The sequence below is a fragment of the Pteronotus mesoamericanus genome, unplaced genomic scaffold, assembly GCF_021234165.1.
Source record: "Pteronotus mesoamericanus isolate MK-2021 breed Mesoamerican mustached bat unplaced genomic scaffold, CSHL_Meso_final scaffold_174, whole genome shotgun sequence".
Taxonomy (NCBI): Eukaryota; Metazoa; Chordata; class Mammalia; order Chiroptera; family Mormoopidae; genus Pteronotus; species Pteronotus mesoamericanus.
This window is the reverse complement of record NW_026555309.1, coordinates 44,318,713-44,345,179: the sequence shown is the minus strand read 5'-3', so window position 1 is coordinate 44,345,179 and position 26,467 is coordinate 44,318,713. Positions and strand designations below refer to the sequence as shown.

At 61.1% G+C, this 26,467-nt stretch overlaps 1 protein-coding gene across 1 annotated transcript in view; it reads left to right on the top strand.

Annotated features, from left to right (window-relative positions):
- COL22A1 (collagen type XXII alpha 1 chain) overlaps window positions 1-25,292 on the top strand; it is a 167,159-nt gene extending 141,867 nt beyond the window's left edge. The window contains exons 51-63 of the mRNA XM_054590689.1: window positions 3,688-3,741; window positions 6,243-6,287; window positions 7,028-7,081; window positions 7,955-8,008; window positions 11,351-11,404; window positions 13,065-13,136; window positions 13,960-13,995; window positions 15,935-15,979; window positions 18,261-18,440; window positions 19,956-20,022; window positions 21,585-21,767; window positions 23,548-23,625; window positions 25,105-25,292. Coding sequence (XP_054446664.1) covers window positions 3,688-3,741; window positions 6,243-6,287; window positions 7,028-7,081; window positions 7,955-8,008; window positions 11,351-11,404; window positions 13,065-13,136; window positions 13,960-13,995; window positions 15,935-15,979; window positions 18,261-18,440; window positions 19,956-20,022; window positions 21,585-21,767; window positions 23,548-23,625; window positions 25,105-25,292 — 1,110 coding nt within the window. The remainder of the gene's footprint in view (window positions 1-3,687; window positions 3,742-6,242; window positions 6,288-7,027; window positions 7,082-7,954; window positions 8,009-11,350; window positions 11,405-13,064; window positions 13,137-13,959; window positions 13,996-15,934; window positions 15,980-18,260; window positions 18,441-19,955; window positions 20,023-21,584; window positions 21,768-23,547; window positions 23,626-25,104) is intronic.
- The last annotated feature ends 1,175 nt before the right edge of the window (window positions 25,293-26,467 follow it).

Sequence of the window (26,467 nt, the reverse complement as noted above, 5' to 3'; positions counted from 1 at the left end):
TCAGAACCTGGGCCCTGGACCCTGTCTGTCCTCTGCATTGTTTTAACTGCCCCAGGCAGCCTCCGTCCTGATGATGTGGGAGGGGAAACTGAGGCCGGTGAGCGCTGGCCGGGATGGAGATCTGACATTCGAAAAGCCGGTTATACGCACCAAACACCCAAGAACGGCACCCGTTGGGCCTGGGGACAAGAGTTGGCCTGCTCTTTGACTTGCCCATCAAGCTATGTGTGTGTGTTCGTTTTCTTTAATGTCATCTGTCCGGGGACACAGGGTGAGCTGGGCCGAGTCTCTGGCCCTGGTGGCCGCTGGTCGGACGTGTGCGGGGATGTGCACACCCGAATCTGTGGCGGCCCTGGTGCCCTTCCTCTGGCAGGGGGTTCCTCCGGGCTGCGTCAGAGCTCCTGGTGGCCGCGGCCCTCCTAGCAGCCCCGCCGTCTTCACAGGCCCCGTCACAGGCCCCATCGCGGGGCAGATGGAAAGTGGCACCTGGGGCTGAGAGACCTGGGGTGACCCAATGCCCAGCCGTGAGAGACGGGCTGATGGGGGGCCCCGAGGGCCCCCCGCAGCCTTGAGGAAGACGTTCTCTAGACACTGACACGTGACTTCTTGAAGCTGTATGAGGTGACCTGTCTTGCGCACGTAGCCTGCCCTGTTTTGTACAAACGGGGTCGGTGTGAACTCTGGGAGACTCTGAAACCACAGAGAAGAGCAGGTGCCGTTCGCAGGCGGGCGACGCTGAGCAGAGGGGCATGCGTCGGCTCCGTGGCATGTTATGTCATTGCCTCGTGTGACTTTCTGGAGCAATGGGCACGCATTCCTTACAGATAAAGTAAAATTAAATGAGCATGATTTATACCGGACTCACAACCACAGCCATACAAGGAAACTGGCGTTGGATGCTGGCTCTGCGGCCTGGGAGACGTCGAGCACAACTCCGAGCCCCAGTTTCTTTTCACATAGAGTGAGGGTGGCCGTAGCAGTGCTCCGGGGTCGCCGGGCAATCCGAGGAGGCGAGACACGTGTGGACGCGGGGCTCGCCTGTCTGTTAACTGCTTTGGTCAGTCGCTGTCCCACGGCCCTCCTTTTCACCCTGGCCCGTCGGGGCTGCGGCGCCGTGGGAACCACTAAGTGAGAGCACACAGGAGTCCGCACAGCCAGGTGTGTGGCCCATTTGCTTTGGCCGCAAACTACTGTGACTCGCTCCGCGCCGTCCGCGGCTTGCCGAAGCCCCTTCTTCATCGTTTCCCCCGCTTGCCAGATGCTGAGCCGGACTCACTGCTGGGGGAAGGGAAAGAGCTTACGGCAGCGAGCGACGTGAAATGCCCTTGCTGAGCTGCTGAAGGCTGATGCCCAGGGGTGGGCACACGGCTGTGAGGCGGGGTGACAGTGTGCGGAGGGACGGAGGAGGCCGAGCAGCACCCCCGTGGCCGATGGCGGGTGCCCACCTAGGACCGCAGCAGTGAGGGCTTCCGTCCATTTTCCACAGGCACCCCCGGGCCCCCTCCTGGGGTGCGGCTGTCAGTGCTGCCCCGGAAGAGGAGACGGAGGCACAGAAAGGTGACGCAGGCTGGCCAAGGTCCCCCGGCCGGGGAGTGAAGGCCCCCGAGCGCACTCTCACCCCAGCGTTCACTAGTCAGTTCATTCTGGAATGTCAGTGTGTGGCTGCCCTGGCAGTTGCCACCCTGAGCTGCTTGCGAGGATATGGGCCCAGGAACAGGGGCCTTGGGGATCCCCTAAGAGCGGACAGGAGATGAGGGTTTGGAGGCCAGCGGAGAGCTGGGAGGTGACCCCAGGATGGAGGGCAGGGGGAAAGGGAGCAAGGAAGGGAAAGGCCCCACACAGCAGGCTGGGGAGCGAGTCCTTCCAGCAGGCCGCCGTCCCAGCCTTGCTGGGGACCTGAGAGGATGCGTGAGGACAGGCCCGCAGCCGGGCTCCCGCGGCCCAGGAGGCTGCACTGTTCACCGGAGAGCCTCAGCCTGATTTGAAGGAGGGTTTCTCCTGGAGTCATTCGTTCTGTGCACGTGGCTTTCACACCTCGAAGTCAGGCACCCCCGAAGGCCGTCTGGGCTCAGTGGTGAGCCTGGGCAGGAGCTGCGTTTTCCACAAAGGACAGGTGCCCTCCCGTGTGGGCAGGGACAGGGGCTGGGGCGGCAGCATGTGACAAAGGTGGCAGGTGGTCGCTCTGCAGTTTGACTTATTCCTTCAGGTTTCTGTAGTTTAGGGACATGGATGGATAGGTAGACAGTGGATGGATGATGGCTGGCTGGCTGGATGGATGCACAGAGAGATGGGCAGGGCGGCCGCCTTTTTGAGCTGCCTGCTGTGCAACTTTAATGAGGAGTCATTTGAACAACGGTTATAATACAGAATGAGGTATAGAGACTCCGGAGCCAAAGCGCCTGGCCCAGCGCCCCCGCTGGCTGACCGGGAGCAGGTCAGCTGCCCCCTCTGTGCCTCCAGGATAGTGACAGCGCCTCCCCAGCTGGGCCACCGTGAGGAGTTGGTGATGTGGCCGCTCCAAGTGTCCACCTGAGCCTGGTGTACTGAGAAGCCTCCCCAGTGGCCGGCAGCATTTTTCTGCTGGTAACTTGGGCCAGTGATGGGGTGGCCGCCACAGCTGACTAGGGGCCAGGGGCCAGGCTGGGCCCCTCTCCCCTGGATCCCAGGCACCCGCGAGGTAGGATTGTCCTGAATGTGCGCCCGAGAGGCAGGCCCAGGAAAGGGCACCCTGAGACCACGCAGCCAGGCTCAGACAAGCTGGGACAGAAGAAACTGCCCGACCGACTGAGCGACCTGGAAACCGAGTTTCCTACCCACCCTCATTCTCTACCTATTTCTCCGAATCCAACAACACTTTTTTCTCTCTCCTCTCTCTGCTAATGGAGCCCATCCGATCCTCATGGTTTACGAGCTGGGCCAATGCTGGGACGCTCTGGGGGAACGGGCACGCCCGCAGCAGCTATGCCGGAGGCAGGGCCGGCCCCCGGCTGCAGCCCGGATCGGACGTGCCCGTTCACTGCGGCTCCGCTCCTCCGCGCCCCAGCACCGCTGACCGCTTTGTCTGCACGTTAGCCCCGTCGCTCTCTGGCTTCTATTTGAGGCTTGGTTCCATCCAGGGCGTGCCGAGCTGCTGCTGGCGAAGAACCTAGAATAGCAAAGGTGTCCCCGCAGCTTCCGTGTAGTGAAGAGGAGGTGGAATGGGGAAGGGTGAGGAGCTACAGGCCCCGTCAGGCGGGCGCTGCCGGGGAGAGCAGAGCAGCCTTTGGGGTCGCCCGCAGCTGGGGTCCAGGCTGGCCTGCCGTGTATCGGCTCGGTCAGGTTTCTTGGAGTCTCAGGGCCCCGTGTGTACCGTGCAGTGGTTAACGGCTGCTGTGAGTGGTTTTGTGGGTAGCAATGTGGTCATTTAAAAGGAGGGCACGTACGTAATTTCTTGGCTACACCAGGCCACCTCTGAGAATGCAAAGGGACCCAAGGACTGTCGGTCACCGTGGAGGTGAAGTTCTATAACCAGCCCCACCCCAGGAAGACCAGGACGTAGCCTGCCAGGAACCAGGGTGGGGGCTCGTGGGGATGAAAGTGGACCACAGAGCCAGGGGAAGGATACAGGGAGCCTGGGCGGGCAAGGATAGACGCAGGAAGAGCCTCAAAATGCCGGCCTCACACCCTCCTTTTCCTCTTCCCTCCCAGGGCAAAGCAGGAGAGCCGGGGCTACCGGGACCAGAGGGCGCCCGAGGCCCCCCCGTAAGTGATGCGTGTGCGTGTGCATGTGCGGTCCCTGCTGGAATGAAGCCGTCGGCCACATGGCTGACACGGGCATACGGGCGTTCCCCACGGCCCACCCCCGGGGTCCAGAGTCCCCGTCCTTCAAGACACGGGGGCTCCGATGTGACAAATTGAGCTCTGTCACACACTGTGGCTATAAAACTTGTTTTCAAAATTGCAACCGTTGTGATTAGGTCATTGTTCTAAGTTTTCCTTTGTCCTTAGCCTATTGTGATTTTAATGGCTTTCTCTGGATGATAGAACTTAAAAATGAGTTAGTTCTAGTTTTGAACATTTTCATAGCTAAGGTTTTGTTTTTTTTTAACCAACTGTAAAAGTAACCCTTTCTCATTGTAAAGCAATAACAATGATGATGGCAATACCTAGAAAGATAATAAAAATAATGTAATAGAGAAGAAAATAGTGTTGTAAGTCTACAACATACAGAGGCAAAGCTCTGTTAACACTCTAGTATATTTTTCCTGGCCTTTTTTCCTAAGCATGAATTCCAACATTTATATATCCAAATCTGGTTGTCAGGCTATTATAGATGTGAATATTCACAGGTATTTTCTATGAAAATGAACTCAATCTAGTTTAGGGTTGTTGGGGGTTTTTTGTTTTTTCCTAAATGCTTTTTTCCTTCATAATTTTAAAATTGTTTACATGATTCCTTACATTTATTTTAGGGGAAAAGTATGATTTTTTAATGAAAATTTTAATATTTTAAAATCCACTCTCTGGCAAGGACATCAAAATGCTAGATCTCTTTCCTTCATGTGTTTTTCTGTTAAAAACAAAACAACGATAAGTCACCTGGCTTGTATTTCAATATGGAGGAAGTAATACACAAAATCAATTTCCTTTTGGCCAAATTGCTTTTCACCTGATTACACCAGGAGAAGAAGCCTAAGAATGAAGAATACCACCTTCCATGGGGGATTAAAATACAGAATCAGTGATTCCTGGTTAAAGCGGCTACGGGCTTACTGGGTGGGAGGGGCCTCCTTTCTGCCTTGGAGACCCATTTGCTGGGGCCTGTGTGGGGGCGGGGCTGCCTATGGGCGGAGCCTGCCAGGAAAGAGAGCCCAGGGCAGGGGCAGAGGCTAGAGACCCTGCTGGCGGAGCAAGTCCCTCCTCCTTTGGCTGGGAGGGCGTGGGTTGGGGCAAAGCGTTCAGGGATGAAACCAGCTCTGAGGCAGACAAACTCCGGTTCCCCTTTCACGTTTCCACGTAGTAACGTTGCGGCCGTGGTCAGCGGACTTCTCTGAACCTCTGTTTCTTCTTCTTTGCACTGGGGGTCAACAGAGCACCTTCTTCCGTAGGGCAGTTGCGAACACCAAAGGAGAAGAGTAAATAGGAAAATTCCCAGCCCGGTGTCCTGCAGGTGGTGTGCGCGTCCCTCAGTTGGTCCTCTCGTCCTTGGTTACATGAGAGGGCCCCTCCCCCTGAGCCGGCTGGGTTTGGGATTCCAGTGTCTTCGAGGAAGATGCCAGAACCCAGGCAGGACAGGAGAGAGAGCTGGCCTGCTTCGAGCAGCAGAGAGCTCAGTCCACCTTTTATTCAGGCCCTTCAGCGTCTCTGCAGAAGTAGGCTCGAGCCCCGTTTTACAGATGTGGAAACTGAGTCAGGAGGAGGGACGTGGGACGCCTGAGATTGACAGCTCGGAAGCGGGAACTGTGGTTCAGGTCCAGATCCGACTCCGAAGTCACCCCGGCTCCATCACACCTGGCAGCGCGTGAAGCCCCTTTCCTCGGATTATGAGTCCCAGAGCTCAGCCGGGTGGGCGTTTTCCTGACTCTCACGTTGTGGAAGGTGGCGGCAGGGTGCCCAGGAGTAAGCCGTCTTTTCCAAGGTCACAGCAGGCGAATCTGCGATCAAACCTGAGATGACTTCATCTCCCTCGCCGCCTCCTCATCGGTCACTGATACTTTGTGTCACCGCACCAGGCGACAGGCCTGTGTGAGGTTGCACCAGCTCATCTGACAGTCACCACCACCCAGCAGGGCAGGAATCAGCCCCGGGAGACAGAGAGAGACAGGCGGCGCGGCCGCTCAGCGCAGGGCTTCGCAGGGATCTGAGGCCACCTGGCGAGGCCCTGGCCCCTTTGTGCCCTGCCTCCCCCAGGGGCCACGCAGCAGGTGCCCCGGCCGAGCGGTGTGACGTCGGGAAGGTGAGAAAGAAGAACATGGCCAGGAGGTGCGGAGGCCAATGCCCCAGCACCGGACATCGGTGGGCCCAGCCCCTGCAACCCTGCCTGTGATGCAGACTGAGCCGGGAGGAAGGGCCTGGCCACCCGGTCAGCAGGCTTCAAGGACACTTCCAGGACGTGGCCAGTGCTGGGCCCAGAGCAGGCCCCGCCCCTCACAGCTGGTCCGGGGTGAGGGGAGTCAGGATGGGCCGGACCACCGCACTGGGCGCCTGCCCCGCCCCTGCGCCGGCCTGCTCTTGCTGGGATAACTCCATTCTCTTCCCTCTAGGGCTTCAAGGGACACACAGGTGACTCGGGCGCGCCTGGGCCCCGGGTAAGTGGCTGTCACCCTGGGGGTCGTCCCAGGTGGACCTGAGCTGGCCCCTCCAGACGCTGGGCTCTGGGCCCTGCAGGCCAGTGTGGTGCCTGGTCACCTGAGAGAAGCCGAAAGCACCATTGTTCTCCTGGTCTAGTTTTCCCAGGCATTTCGCGGGGGGTGGGGGTGGCGTGGGGGGAGGGGAGAGGCGTGGGGAAGGGCAGGGGGTGCAGACCTGATCGGACCAAATCAACCTGGAGTCGGGTGCGGTCAGTGGGCCGCACTGCCCATGAGCTGAGCTGTGTGTCTCAGGCTGGAGGGTGCGGGCCATTCGCCCAGGCCCCAGAGCTGGCGTGTGGAGGGCGCTGGGCCTGCCCTCCTGTCCCCTCTCCCAAATGCCCTGAAGGGCCGGAAGCTCGGGTCCCCTGGGGGTGCCCTGCGTGCCCTGGATAAGGTGAGGGAGCGGGCGTGGAAGGGCCGCGTGCATCCACGGGTGAGGAGGCAGACCTCCAGGCGGGTTTGCAGGCCCCTTCAGCTGGCGGTCCCTGCCGCTCAGAGAGGCGCATGTGGCCCGGCGCTCGCGCTGGCCTTGGGCCCTGCAGACCCAGCGCGGGGCCCCGACTCAGTGGACGCTTTCTGGGGCGCCTGCTCCTGGGTCCGTCCCCCTCTCTGATGCTCAGAGACGCCGGCTGAGGCAGCTCCCATTCTGCGTCTTTCCTTCTAACAGCAATTATTTTGTTTTTGCTTTTCCCATCTAGGGAGAGCCTGGTGCCATGGGGCCCCCTGGCCGGGAAGGGTCACCAGGAAAAGATGTAAGCGCGGGGCTGGGGAGTGTCTTAGAAGAAACCCGATCTATTTCCACGTTATTCCTTAGCAGCAGGATCCATGTTACAGAACTGGGCTACTGTGTGGGGCCCCCCTGTATGCAGCTGAGAGCGGCCGCGTGGGCCGGGAGGGGCTTCCCTCCAGCCCCAACCCCCGGCGGCACCGCAGACCCTTGTGAGCCGTTTGAAAACCCTGGCCTAGTCAAGCCCACCCACCGCATGTATGGAAAGGAGCTGCCAGGCCGGAGTGTGCCCGGGTGCAGCCCAGCCGTCAGGCCGGGGCAGGCTGCTGCTGGGGCAGGAGCTGGGGCGTGGGCCGGGGGCAGGGGGGCGGCGGCAGCGCTCCCTTCCCTCCTGGTCAGCGGCCTGACCCCTTCCATTTAAGACCCCATCTCTAGAGCGTCCTAGAGTCCGCTTTGTGAGGGAGCGTGGCCCAGCTTCTGTTCTACCCATAGAAGTCCACGCGAGGTGGCGGTGGTAAATGGCCACTCCTTTGTCCCTTAAAGGTGCTGCACACATGGGTGTCATTGTTCTTGCTGTGGGGACGGCAGCAGGGACATCCAGGTGAACAGGAGCGCTTGCCTTCCCTGGTGGCTTTCCCGCATCGAGGTGGCTCTCCATGCCACCCCCGGGGCCCGGGAGGGAGCTCTGAGCTAGCAGATCAACGCCGGTGCTTACATGTCCACTCAGCCACGTGAGATGAGCTGGCCGTGTTCACGATGGCAGTTAACGAGGAAATGTGTTGGACACAATGTGAGGTCCCTTTAAGGGGTAACGCGGTAACTTTGGTCCACATTCACCTGAGCCACCACGATCTTCACACAGTGATCCTATGACAACGCAGCTCTGTCTCTGTTCCAGGGCGACGCTGGACCCACAGGGCCACAGGGCCCTCAGGGACCGAGGGGCCCACCGGTGAGTTCTGCTGGGAGCCCAGTCTGTGCCGTGTTGGGGCGGGGCCTGTGACTATGGTGACGTGTGGTTGGTTCATCCCGGCAGCCCTCTGTGTTGTAAAAGCGTCATCAGGACTCAGCAGTTAGAAAGCAGTTGCTGCCTGAAGCCCCCCGTGCCCGCCCCCCACATACACTGGGCTCTTTCCTGAACCCTCCTACCCAGCCGGCTCCACCTGGCCCGGCAGGCACCTAGGCCTCTGGGGCATGGATTCCCGGGGGTGCTGCTGCCCCCAAGGGGCACATGTTGGTTCTTGGGGTGCCCAAGACTCTTCATAGATAAAACACAGATGTGCATACAGACCAGAGACACACGTGTGGTGTAGCTGTGACATTGACGGTCCCCAGGGGCCGTTTGGGAGGGACTGCAATGGCTCCACGGGGACCCCAGGCCCATGGGGGCACCCCTGCATCCCTCCGTCCTGCCGTCGGGCTTCCACACCCAGGGTCCGGAGTGATGTTATCTGGGCTCGGCCCCTACCCCGCTCCCCGACCTCACGTGAGCTCAGTAAGGTTTTTCCACTCTCCTGGGGCTCGGTTTCCTCACCTGTCCCCTTGGGGAAGTGGTGACAATCCAGTGAATTCACCCAGGGCCGTGATAGGACAGTGGCCAGTGCCCACGGTGATGGCCCGTGAGCCCCACGCGGTCTCTGTTCTGGGAGAAGGTGGCTCTCTCGCTCTGTTCCCCGCCCCCGATGGCAGAGTGGCGCTCAGCGCTCCCCGATGCTTGCAGATGCCTTCGAGGGCACAGGCGAGGCCGAGGGGAGCGGTCATTTTGGGAACAGTGGGTGCCCTGGGATGGGTGGCAGGCCCGGGTGGGGCTGGGACGGGCCTCACGTGCCCCATGCAGGAGGCGGGGCTTGGCCCTGAGGCCCCAGGTCCCCGGAGGCAGTCTTGTGGTTTTCTAACGGGTCCCCATCCACTCTAAGGGGCATCATAAAGGATTTGTAACCAATGATCGACGGCTGACGTTCGCTGAATGTGTGTGTTTTCCCACTCATTCAAGCGAGTTCCAGTTTTGCCCTGCGTCCTCAGCCTCGCCAGCTGGGAGGGATACATGGGCTTCCCTGACCAAAGAGAAGGTTCATCCCCACCTCAGAGGGTGCGCACAACCTGCAACCAGGCGCTGAGTGTTTATGGACACTGGCAGGGCCCAGGGCCGGGCTGGCCGGGCATTTACGTGACTCATTCGCTGAGTCTGCCCTGAACCGTGGGAGGCGAGTGCCATTACTCTCCCCGCTCACAGAGGAGACACGGGGGTGCAGAGAGGGCAGGGGCCTCGCCGAAGGTCACACAGCTACTGAGGGCAGAGCTGGGCTCCTGCAGTTCGGCCCAGGTCTGCAGCATAGTCCAGCACCTTCTTGGGCCCACGTTTGCGTGACTCCCTCCTCAGAACGATTGCCTGGCAGGGGGGCCTTGGAGCAGGGGTCTGGAGCTCAGAGCCATCGGGGCGGGGGGCCATGGCCTCCGCCCCTGACAGTTGCAGATCCTCAGGGGCTTCCTGAGACCTGAGCTCCAGGGACCTGAGGAGTGGCCGGAGGCCCAGCAGGCAGCCCAGTCTCAGCCCCAGTCAGGCCCCAGCGCACAGGTGACAGGTGGCTGCCCAGAGCCACCCCTCCGGGGCACGTCGCTGTGTTGGCCGTGAGCTAGCACACCCTGGCCCTTACCCCCCCCTGCAGATGGGCAGGACCAGAGGGAGGGGCAGGGGAGATATAATTAGCACAGGGAAGCGCTGGAGCCTGTATTTTTAGAGATGCACAGGTGGGCTGGTGGGTGGGTGGGCGGAGGCAGTGGGGGTGGAGGGACAGGCAGCTTTCCCTGGAAGGGGTGAGTGAGGGCAGTCGCCCCCACAGGCTGGCCCTGCGCTTCCCGTGCCTCGGTTTCCTCATCTGTGCCACAGGGGCAGAGATAGCTATGAGACGAGATTCCGACAGGGTCTGGTGAGATGAGGCGAGTGAACTGCCTGCGATCGCACGTGCCCTCGCTCGGCACAGGCGGAGGCCCTGTTTCTGGCCATGAACTGACAAGCCGTGTCCTTCCTGAGGACGGGGTAGCATGGGGTGGGCTCCCTGTGAGCTGGGTTCGAAATGCCCCATCCCTTTCAGGTGGGCTGCTTCGCATTTCTGTGCATGAGGGTGTTGGCCTCTGCTGTGAGCAGCGGGTCAACACGTGTGGAGCCTGGCATGGAGGAAGGGCCCAGGCAGGGCTGGCTGCTTTTCCCCGTGCAGGTTTCTAGGGAGCCATCCCGCCTGATCGCATGCCTCTCAGATCGTAGGTATCGGCACCGCTGCATGAAAGGGCCCGTGCAGAGTGGGCTCCCATAGGTTCCAGTCGCCCTCCTGGCAGACCGCCCCCTGGCGGCCTGGCTCTGTGCTCCATGCTGGGTGCGGGGAGAGCCTGGGCCCTCGCCCTGCCTGTGGGCTGCTCCTGGCGGAAGGAGGGCCAGGGACACTGGGCAGCTGGCCCGGCAGTGGGCAGAGCCCGAGGGGGAGGGAAGTGGTGAGCAGAGGACAGGACCCATGTCGCCAGGCGAGGCTGAGCTTCTAGCTTCACAGGAATTCGTCTGATCCTCAAGGGGTGGACGCGGGTGGAGCCAAGAGCCTTGTTGAACTTCCTGATTTGTATGCGACTGGGAATCTCATTGGTTAAACGTCTTTATCAAAATTACAAACAGGCACAGAACACCCGCCCAGTTAGAAAATTCAGGATTGTAAGAGTCGGTCCTAGAACCTTGAGTGAGCGGACCTTCCGCTGAGCGGCTGCGTGAGCCTGAACAAGCCACGCGCCCCGCTCTCTGTCTCAGTGTCCGCATTTGCTACGGGGGCCGCGGGGGGGGGGGGCCGGGCGGCGGGCAGCCAGGCGCCCCTGGGGGGGAGCGCACTGAAGCCAGCCTGCAGCGGACTCCCCGAGCAGCCGGGGGCGGCTTGGCTGGGAGGCGAGCGGTGTGCGTCAGACGGTCGGTCTGTCCCTTGAGGCGGCACCTGAGCTGAAGTACGCGTGGGTGAACGTGGCCATGCCCGTTCACCGGGCGCTGCTGTGGACACGCCCCGCTGAGGGAGGCTTCTGAGTGGCCGTGCTCTGACCCATTTAATGCTGCGGCAGCGTTGTGAGTTCACTGTTGGGAGCTCCTTCGCAAGCCCCTGTGGGTAATGAAGTGGCGTTCAGAGGGCTCTGGGGGGCCGAGTCACAGCTCTGGCCTGGAAGTCAGCTCCCCGGCCCCACCCAGCAGCCTCTGTTCTGTCGTCCTGCACTCTGGCGTCTGGGCAGAGCGGCCCTGCAGAGTTACCACTTCTGTCTCTTCCCCCAGGGTAAGAGTGGACCACCCGGATCTGCCGGGGAGCCTGGCCCTCCAGGGAACCCCGTGAGTACTCGCCCCCCCATTGCGGGATGGGTCAGGGCATGCGGCTCGCGTCACAGAGGGCGGGGTCTCCGTCCCTAGAAGCAGCGATGGAAAAACAGGGGGTTCGAAGGGCAGAGGTGGATTGTGGAGGCGAGAGGATGCAGGAAGGACCCTTTTTAAAGTTTAAAATAAATGCAGTTATGCAATTGGCTCTCTGTGGGCTACGACCCCATGCACCCAAAGGGACAAAACTATTCAAGACTTTTTAAAAACATGTAATAACATTGCACAGTAGTTGTTGGACGTCTTCAGAAGACAGGGTCAGGCTGACCAACCGTGACCGTCTCAGACAGTAGGGTCAGCAGGCAGCATGGGAGTGGCTGTCACATAGATCGGGCTGAAGTGTTCTCCTGCTGGCTGGGAGTGGGCGTGGGAGGGCAAGAAGGAGAGACGGACGTGGGGGAGGAAGGTGGACTGTGTAGTCAGCGACGTCCCGGTCACTGGATGGAGCATCTGGGATTTGGGGGTCAGGTCTGGCGGGTAGCAGGCGTGCTGGGGAAGACGGGTCTTACATGGACTCTGGGCTTGGAGAACGCCAAGCCTGCCTGCGGGTCTCCGCCCAGCCCTGCCCCTTGCACGTGTATTTGCTCGCGCCAGCAGCCCTGTTCAGAAGACCGCCCTCGGGGTGTGGTGAGCCGCACAGCAATTTCACTGGGCGATGCGCAGACCAGTGGGGTCATCTAACCGTGCCACCCTGGAAATTGAGGTGACCAGTCCATCCTGGTTTGCCAGGGAGCTCCCTGGCTTCAGCACTGAAAATCCCGCACCCTGGGAGGTCCGCCATTCCCAGGCAGCCCGGGTGCCTGGTCCCCCGAGCAGAGCCCCTGTCCTGTTGGCCTAGGGACGCTGCCCTTAAGGAGCCCAGCTCCTCAGCGAATGCAGGGGCCTCCCGCGGGAGCTGCGGCACGGGGCTTGTTGCTGCCGGGGCAACAGAGCAGGTGGGGTGGGGGTCATGAGGCTGGACTCACCCCCTGGGCAGTTGGCCCCAGAAGAGCTGAGTCACATGTGGTGGCTTCCCAGAAAGGTTGGACCTGAAAGATCCCCAAAAACTTTTCCTGAGAACTGATCCTTCCAGTGCATGCGCCTTGGCGTCCTGCTGGGAAGAAGTATAGGGCACACGGCAGGGCGTTTTGCCAAATGTGGGTCCAGCTGAAGTAACGCCCATTTGAGTGTGGGTGGTAGAGTGATAATATGGGTGTAATAGTTTATGGTTTTAATTTCACCTAAAATGCATACGGTGTGCTCAAGTGTGATAGTGTTATGTTACAGAATGATGTGCTTATGATTTTGTAATAGAAGTTTTTATAATAAATCAGGGGCGTTATTTGTGCTGCACCCGGTTTTTTTTTTTTTTTTTTCCTATTTTGTTTCTGTCACTTTGAAGGGAAAGGCCATTGACTGTTGACAGAGACACAGCTCCTCCGGGTCCCCAGCTGGTGACCGTGGGGGCCCACTGTGCCCCATGTCTCTCCCTGACCCCTTCCCCTCCATCCCAGGAAAGCATCTTGTCCTCTCTTTTGTTGCTGTCTCAAGCCTCCAGAGAGCAGAGGGGTCGCCAGCTTTCTGAGTCTGCCTGAGCTGGCCCCGACCTTGAAGAATTAATCCAGGTTTCCCCCTGCAGGGCCCGAAGGGGAACAAAGGAGAGAGCGGCAGCCCGGGACTCCCTGGCTTCCTGGGTCCCCGCGGGCCTCCGGTAAGCAGAGAACCGCGGTAGGGGCCGCGGTGCCCGGCTCTTGCGGTTAGGTTCACGTTCAGGCCGTGCCCCACCCCCGCAGCCCGGTCAGTTCCGAGCGCACTGCGAGCGTTCACGCATTTAGCTCTTGAGGTAACCTGATGAGGCAGGCACGGCTACTCTTCCTGCTTCACAGGTGAAGAAGCGGAGGCACAGGCCGTTTAAGGGTGGTATAAGGAGGTTGTCCAAGGTCATAGGCCCAGGAAATGGAGGCGGCGAGGCGTGACCTTGGGAAGGCGGCTCCAGAGCACCATGTCTTGTTGGCGTCTCAGTTCACTCGCTGAGGTTGCTCCTCGGAGGGGGTCTCCCGGTCACAGCCAAAGGGCTTATTTATTTATTTTTTTAAATTTATTTTTAGACAGAGGTGAAGGGAGGGAGAAAGGGGAGAGAAACATCAATGCATGGCTGCCTCTCATGCGCCACCTACTGGGGACCTGACGAGCCTCCCAGGCAGGTGCCTCTACAGGGAATCAAACCAGCGACCCTTTGCTTCACAGGCCGGTGCTCAGTCCACTGAGCCACACCAGCCAGAGCCAGCCGGAAGGTTTCTGCAGTGGGCACCGGGAGGCCCAGACCCGGGGGCCCCTCCCCTGCCGGAACATCTCCTTTGTCTGCTCTGCACAGGCCGACCAGACAGCCCTGCCTGGGGGGGTCCTTGGTGGGCCGGGCCGTGGTGGCTGCCTTTGCTGGAACACGACTTGAGCGGAGCTGTGCTGTGAAGATGCCCTGTTGCTTGCGACGCGCTGACGCTGTGAGCTAACTGATGTCGTGTTCTGTCCTACAGGGAGAGCCCGGAGAGAAGGGAGTCCCAGGCAAGGAGGCAAGTGTCATGTCACCGCCTCTCCTCCCCTGGGCAGCCCTGTCCTGTGGGAGACGCAGGGCCAGCTGTGCGGCCGGGGTGGGGCGTGACAGTGGATTCCCGTGGGGCCCTGGGCTTTGCTGGCTCCCAGATGTGCTTAAATGCTTTCTGAACAAGGGTCCACATTTCAGATTTGCAAGGGGCCCACAGATGCGACAGCCAGTCCAGGGCTGCCATCTTGATGTGTCTCTTGCACTCACCTCTCTCTCTGGACCCAGTCCAGCGACGAGTCATTCCCGACTGCGTGGCCCAGCTCAGCCCTGGCCAGCGCTCTCCACCTCTGCCCCTGGGGCCCTCTTCCTGTCTGTCGCCTCTCTCACCTGAACAGTCACACTGGTTTCCTTGCGTCCAGCCCTGCCCTCTGCTGTCCCCTCCACCCAGTGGCCAGGCGGGTTCTTTGGTTGCAGAACAGACGTGAGATCGCGTCGCTCTCCAGCTTGCGCCTGAGCTCGGCCCCCCGGGGCGCTCACGAGGGAGCCCAGGAGGCCCCAGCCCTGTCCGCTCCGCCTCCAGCCCCTCGGGCCTTGTAGTTCCGAAACACACCGGTTTCTCTCCTGACGGTGTCCGCATGCCGGGCCCCCTTTCCCAAAGCCCTGGCCGGGCCCCTTGGCCGGCTTCCTGGGCCACACTGAGCACAGCAGACGCCCCACCCCACGGTGTCCTGTCGCCCCACTCTGTCTGCCACAGCCCAGGTTCAAAACATCTGGTAGAATGTGAGTGAAAGAATGAACAAATGCCGTGGAAAGAACCCGGGGCCGTGCTGGGGAGCTCTGCGGAAACCGGCCCGGCCGTTCCGGGGCCTGCGCACTGCCTTTGAATGAGCGAGGCTGTCACTCCGCACCTTGGGGTTGCTTTCTTAACCGGGAGAGGACGCAGTGACTCCTCGCAGCCGGATCAAGGGGCCCCAAGTGTGGGGGGTGTTTGCCCCTCCTCAGTCGTGTTTTCTGCTCATGGGCCCATCGCTCACTCACTGATCCAGCCCTGCTCACCGCCCCCTCCCCACTGCCAGCTCACCACCAGCGCCTCGGCCCGACGGCCCTCTGTCTGCGGTAACTTCTCCGGCTCCCTGTGCCGTTCGGCGGAAGGCAGACCCGGAGCAGGCACCCCGCTCTCCCCCAGCCTGACTGCCCTCTCTAAGGGGAGCTCCTGCCTCCTGCCACTTGTCACTGCGTGTCCCCCGTTCCCACCTCCCAGATCCAGGGGCAGTGTCCTTGCTTGGCTGCTATAAAATTGCAGAGACTTGGTGGCTGAGACAACAGACATTTATTTCTCGGAGTCCTGGGGACTGAGAAGAGCGCTGGCAGATTGGTTCCCTCCCCGCCAATTACACAAGCCGGTCCCTGAGTCTCCAGGCCCACTCCCCTAATCCCATTACGGGGGACCCACCCCATGACCTCACGTACCCCAATCACCCCGAAAGACCCCCTCCTCCTAACACCATCACATAGGAACTGGGGGACACAAACGTGTCCACAACAGGGGGGAGGGTGCCACAGGCAGAGGGCACATGGCCGGCAGAGGCCGCCGGACAGCAGAGCCCGTGCTCCCCAATGTCACCCGCAGCCGTGGGGAGGGGGTGGAGTCAGACAGTGCAGCAGGGCAGGGACAGCTAGAGAGGAGCAACCCATGCAGGGTCCCCGGGTGTGCTAAGGAAAGGAGCTTCTGCTAGAGAGGGGGCAGGAGGGCTCGGCAGGGGGCCTGGCGCGGGCTGGGGCCGTGGGCTGGGAGGAAAGGAGAGCGGAGGAGGTGGACCCAGGGTGCAAACAGGAGCCCCCAGAGGGCCGATGTCTGAGGCCCCCGGTCCTCAGCACACAGGATCGGGCGGCACTGAGAGGCAACGTTGCCTGGGCAGATGGGATGGCCCGTGGAATTGACTGTCCTGCCTTGCATTTTATTGCAGGGCGCTCCTGGGAAGCCCGGAGAAGCAGGACCCAGAGGAGAAAGGGTGAGTGGGGGTGGAGTCGTGTGAGTAGGACCTTCTCAGGGTAGCGGGGGACCTCGGCCGAGACGCTTTGTGCACAGCCCAGCCTGGAAGTCCGACTTCGCCCTTCATGGGCCCGGGAAACCTCAGGCTGCAGGAAGGCGGTCCTCCCCTCTGGTGGTGTCCTCTGCGCTGTTGCTGGTTCTCTCCCCTCCCCCTTTCACTGGTGGTTATTTGGAGAAGTAATATCGCAGCCAAGGTGGGTGCCCTGGGGCTGTGACAGAGCCTCCCCCCAGCCCCCGCCACTGTGCACCGATGCCTGTGTGCACCGATGCCTGTGTGCGCCGATGCCTGTGTGCGCCACGCCTGGCTCCCCCTGCCAGTTTGCCCAGAGCAGGTTTGTCGCTGGAGGTGACAAGGGAACAGATTTTTCCATAATGAATTGCTTTGGCGTTATGCTCAGAAAGCCTTTCGTTACATTTCATTCCTCCAAAAAGAAACAACAGAGGGGAATCATTTATTTTCGCAGCAATGCCAGTGGGGAACGGAGCGCAGTCTCCCGCTTGCGACAGCTGTCCCTCCATTAGTGGAATTAAACACCTCATGTGCCCACAGGCCTCCGTTTGGTCGGCTGGCCCCCTGCCACCCTGTTGCGCCACATGGGTGTCACGGCCACTCCCCCACCCCCAGCCCCCACATCTTCCCCCTGGTCCTGCAGCGATTTCTCTCAGCTTTTCTTCCGTGGTGGGGGGGGGAGGGGTGAGGAGCGGCCGTCTGCCAGCAGAGGCGGCAGCGAAGGAGACCCGGTGTGTCAGCTATTCCTGTGCCCTCTGGACCTCTGTCCCCTCCCTTCCCCTGTCCTGTGGCTGTGGCTCCCTGAGGGTGGGGCCAGGGAAGGGGGCTGTGGCTGAGAAGAGGTTGGGGCCCCGCCCCCCAGGCCAGTGTCCCACCGGTGCCCCAGGGGGCTCTTGCTGCAGGTGTGGCTTGAATTTCTTAGGTCGGGAGCCAGGGCATCCAGACCACGAGTGTGAGTCGTCCCGAATATCTGATCATTAAGCGGAGAGGGGCCCTCCAGCGCTCAGTGGTTCCATGGCCCATTGCCAAGGAGTGGCCAGGCTCCCGGCCTTGCACTCCCCGGATCGCGAGAAATAGGGGATGAGTCCGCAGCCGCCCAGTGGCACTGAGACGGCTCACGGATAGGAGATGCTGAATGGCGGAGCCGGGATGGCCCGGGCGCCCGGGCGCGCAGAGCACCATCACATCCACGGACCCTGAACTAGGATCCCCGACAGACGACAGCCTCCCTGCGGCACGATCTCACCTGAGACATTGGAGTGACCTCTTCAGATCTTGGCTCCATTTGTGTTTGAATTCGCTGCTCTTATTTTTGAAAATACTTATACAGACAATGTAGTTAAACAATGGAAATGTAAAAATAAGCAAATGCAATGCAAAAGGAGCCCCGCCCCCGGGCCTTGTGTCCCTGTCCACTGGCCGGAGCTGCCACAGCACAGAGACGGTGCAGATGGACCCACATGGGTCTGAAGGGGATGCACTCGCCGGTCCTGCCGCTGAACCCCGGGGACAGATCAGACCCACCCACGAGTCTGTCTCTCCTCTCCTTCCTGGACCCACACCCGCCGGCGATGGCCCCTGACTGACCGTTCAGCCTTCCTTCTCCGGGGCCCTGGGGCGTGCGCGTGGCCAGCCACCCCCCTGTCCAGTGGCCGTCTCCCCCTCTTCTTTCCCCCACTTCTCCTCCTCTCTGTCACCGCCCAACCGTGGCACCCTGGTGACCCTGAGGCCGATCATGTGACCACCACATTTTCAGACCCACCGACAACTGAGTCTTGTTGGTCAGCCACACCGGGCAGAGGACTGGAGTGTCCCCTGGTTGCCATGGTTTCCAAATCAGTGACCCAGGTCTCCCAGGCAGTGTCATCCTCTGTGGGCCCAGAAGAGCTGAGAGGCAGGAGGTTACCTGTCCCGCGTGCCACTGTCCCCGCACTGACGGAGGACAGTGGGGTCGGAGGTGGGCGGCCACCGGGCACTCAGTCTCAGCAGCCGGCCGTCTCCCCACAGGCAGATGGAGGGAGCCCGGGATGGGGATTGTAAATCTGAGCTCCCGTCTTGTCCCCTGCAGGCTCCCTGTGTGACGGTGGCAGGTGGCTTTGTCTCTCTGGGCCTCATGTCCTCGTCTGTGCCCGGACTGAGGTCTCCTCTCCAGTGCTCCGGGAGGCAGAGGATTGGGGTCCCCTGCTGCTGACCAGTCCTGTGCCGCTGATGCCTTTCTTTCCTCCTCCAGGGAGACCCAGGGATCAAAGGTGACAAAGGAGCTCCCGGCGGGAATGGCAAGCCTGGGGACCCTGGAATCCCAGGCCACAAAGGCCACACCGGCCTGATGGGCCCCGAAGGCCCGCCAGGGGAGAGCGGGCCGGCCGGGCCCCCGGGGCCTCCGGGCCAGCCAGGATTTCCCGGACTGAGGGTGAGGATGCAGGCGCTGCGTGCAGCCTGGGCTCCTCGGGGCCTCAGGGGGGCCAGGGAGGGTGGTGGCCTCAGCAGGACCATGCTCTGGGCTCCCGTAACCCGTGTCCCCTGGGGCGGGTGACCCCCACCCCAGCCCACCTGTCCATGTCTGACCCCCGGACGGGCTTGTCATGACGGTGAAGGGACGCACTGAGCTGAGCGAAGGCCTGGCCCTCCTGTCCCGCCTGCTGCCTCAGCGTCAGACCCTCCAGACTTCGCGCCTCGCGCTGTGGCGCTCTTCAGCCCCGCCACCCAGGACGAAGGTGACGCGGAGACGCAGCCACGCGGTGGCCCGGCTGTCACCTCGGGGGCTTGCCCTCCGTCCGTGCCAGGCAGAGTCCCTCTCTGCCCGCCCCGAGGCCCTTGCTGTGGCCTGGGGGTCTCACTTTCTCTGAAGGCAAAAGGAAAGGCCTGTTGGGAGCAGTTTCTTTGTCCTTTGACTGTGTCTCACTCCGGTGACAGGTCTCCCATGTTACGCACCCTTGTCGCAGGGCCACGCTGGCTACGGAGAGGCGAAAGCGGAGCTGCCCGGGGCAGTGTGGGTGGGCGCTGGCTGCCCAGCTCACGGGGACCCCTTCTTCCCCTCGCAGATGCCCCCGGGGGCCCCGCGTCCCTGCCAGCCCTGCGCCTGTCCCGCCCAGTGGCTGTGGTTGGCCTGGGCTTCAGCCACCCGGAATGAGGCCAGGCAGCCAGAACCTGTGTCGCAGTGTGGGGTGGGGAGAGGGGGAGACAGCTGGGGGCCTCAGTGGGCTCCCAAGGCCCCTCGGGTCCCAGCCGAGCTCCCCCAGTCCTGCTGCTGAGGGGAGCGAAGGACCTTCTGGGACTGTCATAGACGGTTGTTGACCAGAGAAGGAAGAAGGAATGAGGAAATGGAGGCCACCGAGCCCCGGGCCAGGGGCTGAGGGTGCGGAGATGGGCTTAGAAAGACCCGCCCCCTGGAGGGGTGGACGCTATCCCGAGGGACTCGGGTGACAAGGGAGAAGCCCGATGGGGCATGGGGACTCCTCTCGTAGAGTCTCCAGAGAATCACACGTCACTGCGTGGGCCTGGGGGCTGCGCTGCGCTTCTCTGACTCACACACTCAGCGGCCACGAGCCAAGCTCCTGGGCTGCGGGGACACCTGTGTGGGGCCACAGAGACCAGGGCAGGGACAACAGACCCGGGGAGCCAGGGAGGCCGAGTGGCCCGCTGGTCCGAGGAAATCGACACGGATTCATGCAGGCGGCGGGCCGTGTGCTGGTCACGGAGGCCGACAGGCAGTCGTCCGGGGAGACTCGGAGCCAGATCCCAGGGTCCAGGGCTGGGGTGCTGCCTGCGCAAGATGGAGGCGCAGGAGGGACAGGCAGCAGGGGTCCCCGCGAGCCCGCGGCCCAGGCCACACGTAGGATGGAGCCGCTGCAGTGTCCTGAGCGCCAGGGTTCTGGGCGGCAGCGGGAGTCCCTGGGGCGGTAATAACCCCGCCCCTCCCTCCCAGGGCGAGTCTCCCTCCCTGGACACCCTGCGGCGGCTCATCCAGGAGGAGCTCGGGAAGCAGCTGGAAGGTGAGTGGCTGGCGTCGGGCGCAGCCGGGCAGACAAGGACCCGGATGCTCCTAAGGGCCCCGGGAAGCGGTCCTTTCATTCCACCTTCGGTGCTTTTGCAGCCTGGTTTGGCCAAGGCCCCTAAGAGGGGCTGGCATAGAAATCGGGGTTGTGGGCACCCGGCAGGCTTCCCTGACACTGATCCTGTCCAGAGCTCCCTCCAGTGAGGCTCGGATGACCTCTGCTTGATTGCCTCTCATCTGGGGAGCTCACCACCTACAGTACCAGCTGGCCGAGACAGTTCATTTTCTATGCACTCCATTATTTACCTCATCAAAGAAATGCTGCCGCGCTTGCAGTGGGCTTTACGGAATGCCCAGCCCAGGGGAAGGGATGGGTTGGAAAACAGACAAGGTGATTTCAGGACAACAGGGGAAGTTCTGTGGCTTCATTTGGCACAGAGGGCATTGACTGAGGACAGGTGAAAGTGCCGAAGTGAGCTCAGAGGGCGGGAACAGATCAGGGAGGGCTTCCTGGAGGAGGTGCTGTGCATGCTGAAAGAGGGAATGAGACCCAGGCCCCACAAGTGTGAAGACTCCTAAGGGAACAGGGACACAGTATTTTCAAGGATCTAGAATCTTTTTAACCCTACTTTGCTGGGTTGGCTGTTAACCCCCAGTCTTGCGTGAATCAGGCACATAGCAGGCGCTCAGGGAAGGAGAGAGGTAGGAAGGTAACAGCAGTAACGCCAGCAGGTAGGTTTGCCGCCTTGGTTTTAACACCGAACTGCCAGGGGCCGGGCAGCCTCCCCGCCTCTGGGGGCCACTCGCTCCATCTGTAAGAGGAGGGGCTTGGCCTGATCACCTGTGACCATACGTCAAACAAAGGCGGCTCTTGGTAGCCATCACATGGAACATCAGATGTTCCCAGTACAATAGAAGGATGCAGTGGCCAACAATTAGACAACTGATTTAAAAAACACACAAGTTTTCAATTAGCTCTATAGTCTTTACAACTAGGGAGTATTCACATCGCCCGGCTCAGCCCTGCCTCCGTCAATGTGGAAGTCGATGCTCAGATTAGCCATCGAACCTCTTGGTGTAAAAGCCGCTTAGAGCTCACCCCGGCCTCGGTGTCCCCAACTGCCATCGCTGTACCAACGACATTTCCGCCGTGGCCGCGGCTGATGCGGTGGCTGCTGGGAGCCGTGGCCCGAGTCCCATGTGCCAGGCCCGGTTTTCATGCCTTGTCCTATTTCAGCCTCCTCAAGGGTTGGTGTGCCTTCATGGCCTCCGTGCTGCAGACAAGGCGGCGAGGGCTGAGGGCGGTCAGGGGGCTGGTCCGAGGCCACATGCGGCAGCCTGGCCCCAGAGGCAGTGATCGCACTGACCGCGTCAGCCCAGGCAGCAGGGGCACGCCCAGGCCGCCCCTGCCCCAGGCAGCGGCCCTCGGTGCGGTTCCGTGACTGTCATACTGTGCTCGTCACCGTGTCCGCAGACCCCAGGCTCTGCCGTGAGCCACCATCCTGTCCTTTGTCCTTTATCCCTGCTTCGTGACATCTCTCTGTTTTTCCTGCTCCACAGCCAGACTCACCTACCTCCTGGCGCAGGTGCCCCCGGCGCATGTGAAGGCGCCTCAAGGCAGACCTGGGCCCCCCGGGCCCCCCGGGAAAGATGGGCTTCCAGGCCGGGCAGGCCCCATGGGGGAGCCGGGGCGGCCGGGGCAGGGGGGCCTGGAAGGACCAGCTGGGCCAATGGGCCCCAAAGGTGAGTGAGGACTGGAGGGGGTGTGCGCCGTAGCCCCCCAGGACCCCCCAGGAGGGCCTCAGGGAGGCGTCCCCGGCGTCACTGACGCATCGCTTATCCCGTCCTCCTCCCTGCAGCTTGGTGGCAGCCAGAGCGCTGGCACCGTGCGCTTCTTCCCTGTGCGTGAGCATTTTTCAGACTTGACAGTTCTGTAAAATTATGCTTCTGCCAGGAGGATGGGATCGGTTCCCTTCCACTCCCTTGTTCTCCCTGCACCTCCGCGGCTCAGGTTTCAGGGGCTCACACAGAATGCCCCCCTGCCCGCTGCGGGTAGAACTAACAGGAATAAGACGTGTGCTGTCCGGACAAACGGGTGCTCCCGCCAGCTTTGCAGTGGGATGGAGGGGCTCGGAGCGGCAGCCACAACGCCTGCGGACTGCCCCGCGCTCAGGCGCGGCACTCCCCGCACGCCTGCGCTGGGTGGGACCCAGGGCTGTCCTGCCTCCGAGCGCGGGCGAGCCAGCGGCCAAGGACGCTCCCTCTGTGCGCAGGCGCCCAGCCCTGAGAGCTGCAGGGGGCCTGGGGCCGCCCTCACCAACTGGGTCCCTGGCTCCTGCTCTCCGGGGAGGGTAGTGGAGTGGGGGCGACCTGCGTCGTGCGATTCCAGCTGCCACCGCGTGACCCGGGCCAGGGCAGTGGGTGCCCAAGCCCCTGCCCCCTCCCCGGCCCATTTCCTCACGAATCCTCCCTCCCTTCTTCCCTCCCCTCTTCCCTTCCTCCCTTCCTCCCATGCAATGTTTCTCCTCCTGAAAAGGCTTTCTGCTACATTTGTGTCCAAATTCCACCTCCTGTGGTTCATAAAACAAAATGCATGAAGTAGATGGTACTAAGGAAGCATAAAACATAGGAAGCGTCAGGCTGTGGGAGAAGATGGACCAAATGTTGTGAAAACAACAGTACAGAATGCGCTCCAGTCCCCAAGAATTAGCACAAGTTCCCCTGGGATCAGAAAAGAAAACACGTTGTCTGCAGGAAACAGTAGGGAAACAACATAAAAAGGCGAATGATGAAAAAAGAAATGGAGAGAGGTTAATCAGATGTGTGCGGTATTGACTCACACGCAACCTCGAACATCCTCGCGGGGGACGGGCCCTCTCCCCTGCGCATCTGTGTGGTTTTGAATTCCTGTGACGGCGCATCCCCTTTCTGCTTCGCATTAGCACGTCGTTGTGCCATTTCATCAGTCCGATGAGATTTCAGGCCCCTCGCAAGGAGAGCTGTGTCTTGTGTGTGTGCCCATGTGGCGTGGGGTGTGCAGTTTGTTCGTTCATTGCCCGGCTCCCTCTTGGGGGTTCCGTCGTCCCTCTGAGGACGTGCGGTGGAGACCCACATGAGTGGACGCGTGTGAACACGTGTGTCTGCAGGCGAGTGTGTGGGCACGTACCTGTGTTTGTGTGAGTCTCTGTGTGTGTATGAGCGTGTGTGCACATTTGCTAATGTGTGCGAATGTGCGTATGTGCACGTGGAATCGGCAGTTGTGTGCTCGAGTCCCCGTGTAAATGTGTGTATTTGAGCCCGCGTGTAGGAGGGTGTCCAGTTACTTCAGAGCCCCATGCGCATGTGTCCGAATGTGAGTGTCGCTTGAATGTGCGTGTGCGAACAGCAGTCGGGGGCGCAGCTGTGGGCACCTGTGAGCGAGGGTGGTGCTGCGTGGGGGCTGCGGCTCAAGGTGGGCCCCGCACCTCCTGCAGCGGGGGGCGGGGCACTCTGTCTCTGCCCTTATCATGGGACTCCCTCACAGGTGAGCGAGGAGCCAAAGGTGACCCAGGCGCGCCAGGTGTTGGCCTCCGAGGCGAGATGGGCCCCCCCGGGATCCCAGGTAGGCAGGGTGCCCGGAGTCAGGCCGCGTCACCGCCGGCCCCGGGGGAGGCGGGGGAGGGAGGATGAGGCTAGCCACAAGGCGCCCGCGACACACGGGTTTTTATGCCAGCTCCTGGGCTTGCTAGGACAACGGCGGTGCGTCCCGTGAGTCCTTGAGGTGTGGCCCATGAATTAAAAATCCTAGGAAATGGTCCTGAAGGAAACCGATTTGGGGCCAAGCCCAGGCAGTGCTGGGACCCGCGTGTCCCTTTCGGTCATTCCCAGGGCATGTTAGCTCCTTATACGTGCTGAGGAAGCATGCGTGAAAAACCAGTTCGTTTTATTTAAGCGACCCTCTCCCAAACGCACGTGGACGTGGAACTCGTTTTCTCTCTCTCTGCCCTTGTTAGCGGCCCCGTGGCCGGGGACCAGCAGTCCCGGCCTGTCCTGGGCTGGCCTGTTCCCGGAACCAGGGACTTGCTGTTCTGAACCCTGGACCAGCCGGCCACCTGCCTTGCGGCTGCAGGGAAAGGCCGCCGGGCACGTCCTGAGATGCGGGACGGAAAGGGGAAGCGGGGCAAATTGTACCAAGTGGTTATCGAATGGCACATCCCTGAGAGTTCTAGGTTTATGTAATTTCAGTTTATATGATTACCTGCAGTCACTTCTGAATATTAGGCCTGTAGGTCGTTTACATAACTGCTACCAACGCAGTCACGAATTTTAGTGTTCGTGACATGTCAGAAGATCTTTTTAAGGCAAAGACCTAGTTTTAATTTACTTTATGGGGAACCCCGATTTTCTAACATGGCTATTAAGATGTAAGAAGGGATCTCGTTGCTGGGGTTCACTGCAGCCCTTAGCACTGAGCGTCCCAGCTGCCGAAGCACAAAGGGGGACGGATTGATTATGAATGTTCCTGTGCCCACCTGGTCCCCCTGTCAGTTGTTTACGTCCCATTGACATCGCCTTTGGCCACGATGTGCAGAGTAGGCTAGGGCAGTTCAACGTTCAGAGAAAGCTGAGAGATTACGGACTGTTTGGGACAAGTTGGATACTGGATAACGGCACGTCGCCAGGCATCCCTAAGGAGGCGTGAACTGGGGCCGACGGCTAAGGACAGGGGCATGGGGTCCCATGCCCAGTTCACAGGCATCTCCCAGAGGCGTGTGACAGCACAGAGGGCCGGCGTCCTGCCCGCCCCGCGGCCGAGTGCCCGGCCGCCGGCCGCCTTTGCTTGCCCCTCCCCGGTAGCACAGGGATCGCTGTCGTCGTCTAGACGGTTTAGGCCACCCCTTGTCCTGCAGGTCACAGGGCCCCTGCTCCCTGGCGTCCCCGTGGACCGTTCTGACCCCTCGGGCACAGTGCCAGGCCATAGGCTGTCCCCTGCGGGCGTTTCCAGCACTTGGTGCATCCCAGATGGAAGCAGGGAGACCTAGGGCCCGGTGGTGTGGGGAGGAAGCTGAAGACTTTTCTGTTTCTTTTGCTCCTCGGCCAGGTCAACCTGGGCAGCCCGGCTACGCTAAAGATGGGCTCCCCGGGGGGCCCGGCCCTCAAGGGGAGACCGGACCAGCTGGACGCCCCGGCCCCCCCGGCCCGCCCGGCCCCCCGGGCCAGTGCGACCCCTCCCAGTGTGCCTACTTCGCCAGCCTGGCCGCCCGCCCGGGCAATGTGAAGGGCCCCTAGAAGATTCTGGAATGCCAGGAGACTGGTGGATTTCTGAAACTTGAACTCAGAGCCCGAGGAGGTCAGAGGTCTTGAAACATTTCAGCCACCTGTTTTCTTTCTTCCCTTTTTTATTTCTTTTACTGTTTGGTTTTGTTTTTATTTCCTTGAGAGACCTCTATGTTATTAAAACCAACAGATGCTGGCGGTCAGCCCGATTATCACTAATAATATTATTAATTATTATGAATTCACTTGTTAATGATGCCTGCGAGTTCTGCCCTCGCCTCTGAAGTTGGGAAGCACGACCTGCGCGGCGGTGGCTTGCTTCTCGGCCCCTCAGACGGCCCCTCGGACCTGCGCGGCCTGTTTGAAGGAAGCTCTTGGTGCTCCGACGGGCCGACCAGACACTTGCCAACGTTACCTCTTTCCTCCGAAGGACACTTGAAAAGAATGAGTCGGTGCACTTCCGTTCTCAGTTGCGCCCGACGTCACCCGGGAGACACTGCACAGGAGAGACAGTGACGAGGGGGAGGGGTGTGCAGATGAGAAGAATGCGCCCACCTCCTGACCGGAGGTGCAGAGGGCGCGGAATCTGTCTGGGGTCGCAGACCCGCTTCCCTGGCATTTGCTGAACTCAAGTGCTGTCCCCCGGGTTGGCAGTGGCCCAGGGGATCCTGTGTCTGACCACCAATGGGGAGGTGGAGGGGGGGGTCAGCCCCTGCCCGTTGATGTGGCTTCTAAGCCATGGCAGGACCCGTGTGAGCGCCTTGCTGTGGACTCTGCCCACTCTCATCGTCGATAAGGGGTCCCACAGCCACTTCCGGGCTCTCCCGAGGGCAGGCGGGCAGCCAGCCAGCCGGGCACTGGCCAGGGCTGGGGGGCGCGAGCCTCCCGTTCTGCCTCGGAACTAGGCTGCACTGGGTACAGGTGTGTCTGCGATGCACTGGCACGAGCAGGTGCTCAATAAACCCGCTGCCCTTCTCCTCTGCTCCGCGTGGCCTTTCCTTTCTCACCTCCGTGCCTCTGCCAGGTTTGTTAGGGGAGGGGGAGAACGTGGGGTGAAGGGCATTTCTGTCAACAAGGCACTTGAGGCCTGAAAAGGTACAGGAAACAAGGCCATACCTATGTGGACCACGTCCAGGCCGATCCCCACCCCCTGAATTCTGGTAGCCATTCCTCCTAAGGACTCGCCC